At 34.1% G+C, this 11,383-nt stretch overlaps 1 protein-coding gene across 2 annotated transcripts in view; it reads right to left on the bottom strand.

The window, feature by feature from the left end:
• Positions 1-2,917: 2,917 nt before the first annotated feature.
• The window catches only part of LOC141561210 (transcription regulator protein BACH1-like), a 39,135-nt gene continuing 30,669 nt past the window's right edge, over positions 2,918-11,383 (bottom strand). For both annotated transcript variants that reach the window (XM_074300515.1, XM_074300517.1), the window contains one exon: positions 2,918-6,644. In XM_074300515.1, the coding sequence (XP_074156616.1) occupies positions 6,201-6,644 (444 nt within the window). In that variant the 3' untranslated portion in view covers positions 2,918-6,200. The remainder of the gene's footprint in view (positions 6,645-11,383) is intronic.

Below are 11,383 nucleotides of genomic sequence, written 5' to 3'. Positions count from 1 at the left end.
TGCCCAAGCCACTCCCATTTAAATCCTATCCATCATTCAAATTCTAAATCCTACTAGATGTGCTTTTCCTTTGAATATCTGAAGCACTTTGTGCCTGCTTAATAGGATTTAGTATGTGTACTGTTCTTTCATATTAGTGTTCTTTCTGCCACTTTCCTCCAAAGTAAACTCTGTAAAGTCAACACTTCTTATGTTTATAACCAACTAACAAACACTTTCACAAGAGTACTCAATTATTGGTGAATGAGATGAGGTGAGATCTTTCAAGACAGTTGCGAAAATCGAGTAAGGCGTCATCTACTTCAGAGTTCGAGTAGGCCTGAAGGACTCTGAAGTTCGAGCAAAGGGCATTGCCTTCCCCTCCTAAGACATCTCCCTATTTCATCCAAATATGGGCAACTATGTACTTATTGGTCAAGTTCAATTTCATGGGTAGATCTCGCGTTTAGAATGTAAGACTCTCAGCCAATGAGGATGAGGGTCAGTGGTGGGAGGGGGCGTTTTGCGTTAGGGATTAAAGGTGCAGTCCTGCCCACAGGAGGCGCTTCCTCTCTTCGATAGTCTACTCGAAGAGTGGGACGCGCTTCTATCGAGAATGTACAATAAACTTTGCTTTTCTCTAGAGCTCTCTCCAGCTTTTTTATTAAATGGTGACCCCTCACCATTTCCATACCACACATTGGTTAAGCTGGATAGATCTGACTCCAAGTTGTTTGTGAATTATTGGATATTTCAAAAAGCATGTTTTTTTGGTCTCAAAACAAAAACAAAAATCACTACCTGTTTTTACAGCAACAAACTCTAAAATGAGAAAACAAAAACCATCAATTCCCAGGATTTAAACTAGCATACATATTAAAATTGAAAAGCAAAGATCTGGTCATATAACAAGATGGCAGACTAAACATTTTCTCTAATTCCCACAACCACTCAAAGCTCTCTAAAACAGAAATTACTCACCACATTTAAAGTAACTATATTTGTTCTCATGGTGTAGGACACCAGAATTCAAAAGATTAAAAAAAAAACAACCAAAAAACTCCTATACCCAGGAACTGACATTCACTGAATCTGAGCATTTCTCCTACAGTTCTCACTTTCTCAGCAACAAGGCAATATAGCAGACTCAAGAACGCCACATAAGCATAGATCAAAACTTACCTCTGCACCTAGGTGCCCCATCCCTCTTTCTAGTGCTGTGGGGACCGTGGCCATAGGTTGCAGAAGTTTACTGAACCCTCCAGAGTCAGCTTGGCCACAGACCATTAAAAGTTTAAACCTGATAGGAACTACAATCCAGAAGTATCAGTGCTATAAAGCTCTAAACTGCTGGTATCAGTGCTATAAAGCTCTAAACTGCTGGTGCTAGGGAGAACAGAACAATGATCATTGATTCAAGACAGTTTATGGGCAAAGACTGTAGCATTTCACCAAGCTTAAGAAAAAAAGCACAGCATCCAGTTGGAACCATTTCTGACCACCTAAAAGTCACTTGGGGCAGAGATCTGATGAACTGCAAATTGCCTAGTGTGTAAGGAGGCTAAGCCATTTTGAACTCTTATTCTCAAAGAAACTACAATCATAGGGGAAGGAGGGAAAAACTGAGTGGAGGAAAGAATTGAGGGAAAGGAAGAGATTGAATATACTAAATATCGAAGAGGCAGAGGGAATTATAGATGGAACTTGGAGACAGCCTCACCCCTGAGGAATGCTTTCTTTATGAGACTATATTATAATACAGGAGGGAAATAAAAAGGGGGGGAGGCAGAGAAATGGTAGGAAGCAGAGGAATAAAGAGGACTGAGTGTGTGTGATGAATACAGAGAAGCATGGAAAGATCTATATGAACTGATCCAGAATGAAATAAGCAGAGCCAAGAAAAACAATATACACAATAACTACAGCAATATAAGTGGAAAGAATGACACACCAAATAAAAAAAAAATGCAATCAAATTATGAAACTCAAAAGAATAGCCTATAAATTTGTGGAGGTGGGAAGTCCAAAGATGTTATACACTGCACATGTTTTCAGAATATCAGTTGTGTTGACCTTTTTTTTTTTTTTTTCCCTATCCACAGAATACACGGGATACTATAATAACCTAAGAAACAAACACAGAAATCAATAAAAACATTTTTTAAAAAGTAGAGTTAATGATGAAGTGAGTAGAACCAAGAGAACACAACGAGATTATTGATGATCAGCTGTGAGAGACTTGACTCTTTTCAACAATGAGGAGATTCAGGCTATTCCAGTAGACTTGTGATGGAGAGAGCCATCCAGAAAAAAAATCTATAGGTATTGAATGTGGATCACAACATAGTATTTTCACCTTTTTTTTTTTTTTAAATTGTTGCTTACTTGCTTTTTTTCCTTTCTCATTTTTTCCCATTTTTGATGTTTTTTTCTTGTGCAGCATGATAAATGTGGAAATATGTTCCTATATTGGATTATTTGCTTTCTAGGGGTGAAGGGTGCGGGGAAGGGAGGGAGAAAAATTTGGAACTCAAGGTTTTGCAAAGATGAATGTTGAAAACTATCTCTGCAAGTATTTTGAAAATTAAAAGCTAATATTAAAAAGGAAAAAAAAAAAAAAAGGAGTTAAACTAAGGGAAATGTAAATAGTTGTTTGATTTACCAGATACATAATCTCACCTTAAAGTGGAGTTTTAGAGAATACAACTTTCCTAAAGGAGAGACTGGAATCAGCAATTTGTTTTTAAAGGCAAGGGTAAAAAATCTATGCTTGCCTAACTCTAGGCAAGCTGAAAAGCTGACAAAAATATCCAATCCTGTTTCACATGAGAATTTGCTTTTATGTTCACATAAAGCCCATACCAGTTTCACTATCTTAACAAAAGTATTAAGATTTGTAAGTTTCCACAACACACAAATAAACAAAACATTAACAATATTAATTGTTAAATAAATTTTAGGGTATTTATTCAACAGCAAATTTATTACCAAGGAGCAAAGAAACTAATTCCTTGTGGTTTGGTTATTTTTAACCAACATGGGATTAAAAATTAGCATGGTAAAAAAAGGTGCAACTTAAATATTACAGAATTATAACTTTAACAAGATCTTGCCTTATTAGGAAGGATAATGATTTTGTTACATTAAAAAGATGATGAAAGATACAAAGACATTATTATTTCAGATTTTACAATTCATATACCAATTTGTCTTATTGTTATGTCTAAGTTTACATTTTACCCAAAAAGTTTCAAAATATGGTTTATTACATGCATTAACACTTAAATCACAAGTTCAAATTACATGTTTAATGACTAAAAAAGTTCACCTGAGAATTTATAATATTGCCATTGTTTTCTTTCAAATTGATAATATAATTCAGAATCTACATGCAATCTTTATTCTTACTGCATTAAATGTTTCTAATTACTAAAATGTAGATGATTAAACATTAATCTTCAACAAATGTTTTTAAAAATAAAAAAAATATTTAGCACAGAAATGGTATTCACATTAGTTCTGAGTAGCACATAGTTTTGCCATTAGTATTAAAATTATTTTTTAAAAGTCTGAAAAAATAATGTAATACAAATTAAGACTATGTTTAATGTAATTGTTTTCAGAAAATTACATAAGACATGAAACACTAGGCAAAGTACATAAGGATAAGACAAATGATTTTGCATATCATATAGAATGAATATAATAACCCTAACAAATTGTGAAGAACTGCAAATGCTGGTCAAGGTATCTGTTGTATTATACTGTGATTCTTGTTGCGTGCATAATCTATGCAATATACAGAATAAAAACTTCCCCACCTCATGAAGGGGAAAAGCAAAAATGTTTAAAAATTCTTTAAAATATTCTCTGCACATCTGTTTTATAACTTGACAATCACTTGCATATGAGGTAGTGTCGTTATTTGTAATCATGCTGGTTATAAGGAATAATATTCAATATCAAGAAATAAACATTTTAATTATTGGCCAAAACTTAGAAAAGGATTACTCAGGCTGGTTTAGTTACATATTTGAATATGCAGACTTAAAACCTAGTGCTACGAAATTATTTTTTAATCCTGGTGACAATGAGGCTTTGTCATAAAATACTGAATAACCTGCTAATACTTACAGTAGCAATAAGAGCAGATCATTTGACATTTTTGCATATACACATGCTGATATGAAAAACATTTATGTGTATAATGAGGTAGGGAATCAAAGATTCTAGCCACTGGCTTATATAAGAGTTGACATTTTGCAAATCAGAAAAAAAGTTTGCATATTGTGCAAAGCTGAAAAATCAAGAATGAAATAAAAAGAAATAACTACATGAAATCATTTATATACAATTTTGTTTTAATCTAAAAATGTGATTTACAATTATAAAAATCCTATTTTTCCAAATCATTTCAAATGTTTTTTTTCAAGCCTATAGAGAATAAACCAAAACCTAATTTACCTTGTTACATCATCTATAATTTATAAGGATTGAAATGCTAGAGAATTTTCCCACATCAAAAAGGAGGAGAAAATTAAAATTTTTTAAATTTCCAAATATTAAGATTGGTCCCAATATAAAATATAGCAAGTGGATTTTTATGGTCTTTTGATACACTATGAATTTATTTCTCAGGCCTATTATATTTTTCATGATAAATCATTTTAAGGATGTAACATAAAACCAATAATGGAATCAGCCACTTCAAGGACTAGCTTATTTTGGTTAGCTTTTCAATGCAATACCTTTAATAACTAAATCTTTGCCAAAAAATTTAAAAACACTTTACACACCAAATTAAAATATAGAACTTTATAAAAACATTCAGGTTAAGGTATCTGCTTGTGCCTTTGTACTATGGCAAATGGATACAACCCTATTGAGAAAATTTAATTTTCTATGAAATTTAATTAAATTTCATGCTATTCAAATTTTTAGTGCTTTACTGATTAAGTGCTTTTCAACAAATATGTCCCAGCATGCCAGGAAAACATGTTGCTTAATAAATGCTTGTTGATGAAGACATGTCTGGGGAATTCTTGCAAATTCCCTTCCCCTTTGTGGTTCTCTTTATCAGTAAAAATGAAAAACTTGTAATAATTTAATTCAGGGGAAAACTTTAAACCTCAAACTTGAAAATGTATCTCAGTAGTGGTATCATGTAATATGCCCCAAAAGATTTATAAGTTTGTTGTTAATAAATTAATTTTTACTTGATTAGCTTTTTTATGTTAGCAAAAATCTATTTAACAGAATGTCATAATTCATAGAAAAGTATTTCCTTAATGTGCTCAAATTGGGAGGCTTTTACCCTATCTGTTAAATTTTCCCTAAAATAGGCATTCTTCCATTTTTTTACTGATAGGAGGGGGGGAAAGGTTTTTTTTTAATATTAAATTTAAAAATATGTAGGACTTAAAAATTTAGAAGTGTCCTTACTTTCCCTCCATTTATTCTTTGATTCTGTGATATAGGCCTCCTTCCTATTTTGTTTCTCATAAATGAGAAACTCTTTATCTCTTATCTCACAATACCTCTGATTTTTCATTGGCTACTGCCTCAAGCTTGGAATTTTCTTCTGTTTCATCTCCTCCTCCTGGCTTCCTTAGATTAATCTCAGCTAAAAATGCTACTTTCTTCAAGAAACCTTTCCTACTACTACTCGACACTCGAAAAGGCGTGTTCCTTCCAAGGTTACCCAAAACTTATCCTATCTATATCTTACTTGTACATAGTTGTTTGCATATTATCTTTCCAGTAGACTGTAAACTTCTTGAGGGCATGAATTGCCTTCTCCCTCCCTTGTATTTCCAGAACTTAGCACATTGCCTAGAATACAGTAGGCATTTAATAAATGTTTGCTGATGACTTGAAATGTTTTTAAACTTAGAAAAAAAAAAAAAAAGGTGCCAGACTTTCTCAAACTGATCGTTTTACTTTAGAGGACAGTATTAATATTAACTATTTTCATATGTGATTTTTAAAAGATTTGCTATATTCTTAAATGTAATTTTTCATCCAATTAAAAAAAAACTTTCTGATAAAACATATCTGTGGTTTTCTCCTGAAGGTCATAGGGATAATAATATCAACTTAACAGAAACATGCTAACAGCAAACTTAGCAGAAACCAATGTATGGAACCTATGTTATAGAGTTTCATATTAATATGAAAAAAATTCATAAAAGTAAAAGGCAGAAAGAAAATAAAATATAGTTTCAATCATCAGCAGTGCATTTACCAGTCACCTGACAGAAATCTGTGATGCCGCCACTCTGATAACACTGTCTTACAAGCAATGATGAAGTTCGTGGACTCTGATATGAGTCTTGCTGCTGTTCCTGTAGTGAATCATTTGTTTCTCTTACACATGGATAAGAACTTTGTTCTGAGGCCAATGGAATATTTGGAAGTCCATGAGGTAAATCCACACATGATGGGAGCACAGGTTTAGAGCCAGGAGTAAATTTTTCTTTTTCAGAAATTAACAAGGTAAGTGGGCAATCTGAGGCAGAGTACTTTGCAAGTATTTGGATTTGTTCATGACTTAAAGCTGCTTCTTTGCATACCTGCTGGCAAAGTCCAGTTAGGTTCTGCTTTGTTTCACCCAGTGTTGATAAAATATGATCTCTTTCTTTTAATAAACTCTCCTTCTCCTTTTGCTGTATAGAAAAGAAAAAAAAAAATCCATGGTATTTTCTGCCTTAATAACATATAAAACAACAATTAGAAACATTAAATGTATAAATGTCTCATTGTCTCATTTAAATACTGAGGAATGATCTAAATTTCATATGGTAGACTCTCCAAATAACTGTAACCTTTCAGAACACCATTTTTGGTGTTCAGAAACTGTTGAGAGAATTTGTTTGAAAAGATATTACAGTCTTTCCTGATCTCAATTTCCTAATTTTATGTAATTTCTTGATGACTCAGGATTGACTGGATAATATAGTTGTTCATTATTATAATAATATGAAGGAAATTTCCCATTTGGATTGTGTGGATGACATCTTCTATGATAGCATTAAATATACAAGTTGTCCTTTTGAACATTCAAACAAAATTCTTGTGGTTGTGGATATTATTTTATATTATCTTGAATATGTACGGGAAACTCCTTTCCAGTTCTTGTATTAGAACCTATTTTGTTTTACCACATCAAATATTGTATGACCATAAAGGGGTAGTATGGGAATCATTTGTGAAAATCTGCCCGCTTTTTTCACATTTTCATTGATTATGTAATATGTACATAATGCCAATCCCTTATCACAAATATTAAATAAAGATGAGAAAGCAGACATAAAGGATAATAACCATTAATGTTTTCTTAGAAACCATTTTGGTTGTCAAGCTTAGATGACTCTATTTCTTTATCTCTCCTATCGGTTAGTTTCACTTTCCACATATAACCTCTAACTTGGGTCCCACATATTTTATGTGGACAATTTCAATAGTCTCCTAAGTGGTCTTTCTACTTTCAATTTGTCCTCTACATAAATGCTAAATTGATATCCCAAAAACAAAGGTCTGATCATAGCAGACTATTCTGAAAATTCTCCGTTGGGTTTCAACTGAGACAACTAGGTGGCACCATGAACAGTGCTGCACTTAACAAGTTCAAATCCAGCCTCATACTCTTATTTTGTGACCCTATACAATCTGCCTCAGTTTCCTCATCTATAAAACGAGTATAATAATAACACTTAAATCACAAGGAGGAAATGATATTGTAAAATGCTTTGCAAACTTGAAACACCATATAAAATATTATTATTATTATATTATCATTATCAACTATAAGGTAAAACACAAAATTCTCAGTCTGGCACTTAAAGCCACTTACTCCCACCTACTCCTACATTCTTACTCCACATTGCTCAACTCCACTCCACCCACTTCCATTCAATAGTTAAAAGCAAGTCTGACTCAGACATAACACAATAAGGATAATCTGGTATGTGGCTTGGGATGACCTACCTCATCTCTATTCTGAAATGAGTCTAGTCACCATGGTAGGGTATAGTGGCTTTTATGATCTCGGGGTGCTTTACGGGATCAAGTCTGAATTTGAAGGACCCAATTCACATAGGTAGACCTTCTTGTGACTAGAAAGCCAGATTGATATGGCCAGAAGCTACTACTTGAACACTAACCCTCTGGGCCAATTGAGTCTTAGGAACAGCTCTCTAGACAATAAGTGAAAAACAAGTCAACCTCATATTTCAAGAGGAGATACAAACACTCATAATCAGTCTCTCACACCAGTCTAACAGGCCTCCTATTCTCCAAATATAACATTCTATATCTATGCCCTTACCCTGAATGCATGTCTTCCTCATTTCCATTTAAAAAAATTCGTACCTTCACAGATCAGAAACCAACTCCTTTAAGAGGGCTTTCTTGAGCTATAATTATTGCTTTCTCCCTCTGGAAATAATTTTTATACTACTTATAGTATATAAAAATTATTATACATTTATTTATTAACATGTATGTTATATTCTCTAATCTCTGATTCTATCTAATGGTAACCTTCCAACTCTGACTCTCAAAAAGCAAATGGAATATCCTTTTTTTCTCTGTATACAAGCAATTCTCAGTATCTTCCAAATAGTAGATGCTTACTGTCTACTGAATAAGAGTATTAATATCAATATTTCCCCCCATTCTGCTAGTATGTTCTATTGTCTAAAATAACTTGCATTTGGAAATATTATAGGTACATTATTATGACTTCTTAATGATTCCTTTACTGCTTTCCACCCCACTCCACAACAGAATACTTCAATAAATCAACACACTGGGCATTTTGGCAATTTATGTTTCATTTCACACCAAATTTAGGGAATCAAGTCTTTCATTACTTTAACAAGCAGCAGAAGCCACTCTTCTCCATCAGTCCTCTAATGTATTAATAAGATGATCTTGGTTGAGTGTTTTTGTGTGGTTTTGTTTTTATGAATACAGGTTCAAATTAGGGCAGCTAGGTAGAGCAGCAGAGAGAGAACAGAGCCTAGAGTCAGGAAAACCAAGTTCAACTCTAGCCTCAGACACATTGCTTGTGTGATCCTGGATAAGTCACTTAACCCATTTGCTTCAGTTTCCTCATGTGTTAAAATAAGGATAATAATAGCACCTGGAATAGGAATGTGAAGCTCAAATAAGATAATGTAGATTATCACTATAATTGTCTGTCTTGCCCAGATTGGAAGTTTAGAGGTCATGCCTGAATCAAATCTCAAGGTTAATTGACACACAAGCTTTTTACCTGCTCCATTTACAACCTAGACCAGTTTATCTCTCCTTATGAAACCCCGTGGCCCTTTCAATACCAGAGGCTTATTCATGCCAGAGTTAATACATGATTGGCTTAGCCTACTATAGCTCACAATTCCCAAGTACAAGAGATTTACCAGATTCAGTTTCCCTGATGCAGGGATTATAGGCATGTACCATACTATAGTGAGTTTTCACATTATTTTATGCAGCGATTCCTCAAAGTTTAATACTGTTTCTCATCCAATATGGATTTTATCTGTGTATTTTTTTTCTAATTGTCATACTAACTTTACCCTCCAGAATACCACTTCTACTTCTACATAGTACTTCAGAAACCAAAGTATTAGAATCTGACTGATTGCTGTGCTATTGCTACTGATGAAAACAGACTGTTATTGATATATCCCAATATATTTCAACTGTCTTTGGGACCCATGTAAATTTCATTCTCTAGTATTTTTGAGATCACAGTCCTTATTTCCATCTTTTTTTTTTTTAATATCTGTTTTAAAGAATGTTAATCCTAACCTTCTATTCTCTTTGTATTATCTCAAAAATTAATCTATATTTTAATAAGGCATTAATTACCCTGAGCTTCCAACTCTCTCCATTTGACAAGGAGATCAAGTGTTTGCTAGCTATGGTGATTTCTGGGTTCTTTCACCTCCTTGTTAGAGTGATTGTTTTACATAGGTTAAGCTTTTAGAGGAAATTATTATAATCAAGGTCAATTTTCAGGATCAACAGTTCCTTTGAAAAAACCAGTTTAACTTCTGGCCAGGGTTGATACCTAAACAACCTGTAGTGTTCCCCACATAAGGAGACAGGCAGACCACCCATGCCCACATATCTAAATCATTAAAACCCTAAAAGTTCACCCAGAACAAATAATCATCAAGAAATCCAATTAAAAACAAACTACCTTAACTTTATTTCCTTTCCCTCTCCCTGCCCTCTAAGAACTACATAAGAGGTAGGCGGCCTTGGGGAAAAAAGTCAAGGGGACTTTCACAGCATAAATATGTATGATATCTACCTCTCCCCAAGCCCTTGTAAAGATTTGAGGAGGATGAGAAAGTTAGATGGGGAAGGAGTTGAAAGCAGGTGAACATAGGAATCCCATAAACCTGCATAGCTGAGTGTCTGGCAGCCACAGAATATTAGAACTGTTAAAAATACAAAATAAAAAAAAAAGTTTTCAAAGATATAATATGAACAGAGGGAAGATGAAACTAATTCTTAGGGATAGAGGATAGCATTCTGAAATGAAAGATGAGGAAGGCTGATGAACAAAACATGCATTCCAAAGGCAAATAATACAAGGAAAACCAGCACATGCCGCCCAGATCAGTGGAATTAATAGAATTATCAACCTCCACCTCTCTACTCCTTTCTCTCTAGATCTCCTGGGCAGCAAGGGAACATATGAATCAGGTTACTTCTCAACTACTGCCTAATTCCCTAAGCTCCAGCTCCCTTTTCAGCTGACATTTAGACTATTGCAGAGAGTATAGAGAGAACAGGAGAGAAAAATGATGGCCTAGGGTTGGGCTCCTTACTCACAATAAAAAGTCTGTTCTCTATCCCTAGGACTAATCTTGATGGGGTAAAAGGTAAAAAGGTGTAAAAGTCTATCTTGCAATTGGGAAGGAAGGCATATGTGTGGAGGGGGAAATGGAGGTAAGCTGTCTAGCCTCATACTCCAAGGTGGGATATAGGGTTTAATGGAATGGAAACTGAATTTAAGCTGAGCTCTTAGGATAAAAACACTTGTACATCCATTCTTCCTTCTCAAACCCTTTTGAGTTGGGATTTAGAGGGAAGCAGTGGTAAATAGGAACTTTGGTCCCAATTCCAGGGGGCAGAGATTAAAAAAAAAAAAAAAGGTATTGGCAACTAAACTGAAAGGTTAGCCTTGTCAAAGGGAAAAGGAATACAAAAGAAATTCCAATTCTGGAAAAAGGGAAGGTAGAGTAGGTAAGTTTATGAATGGAATCGGTGGACTTGGGAGTGGGAGGAAGGAGGGAAAATGGGCAATCAAATCCTTCCAAAACCTATTCTTTGCCCTCATTGAAACCACTACTTCCTCAGTATTCCATAGGCTACTACCCTGACT

The sequence above is a fragment of the Sminthopsis crassicaudata genome, chromosome 3 (assembly GCF_048593235.1).
Source record: "Sminthopsis crassicaudata isolate SCR6 chromosome 3, ASM4859323v1, whole genome shotgun sequence".
In the NCBI taxonomy this organism is placed as follows: Eukaryota; Metazoa; Chordata; class Mammalia; order Dasyuromorphia; family Dasyuridae; genus Sminthopsis; species Sminthopsis crassicaudata.
Note: the sequence above shows the minus strand (reverse complement) of the source record. Positions and strands in the feature narration are given on the sequence as shown.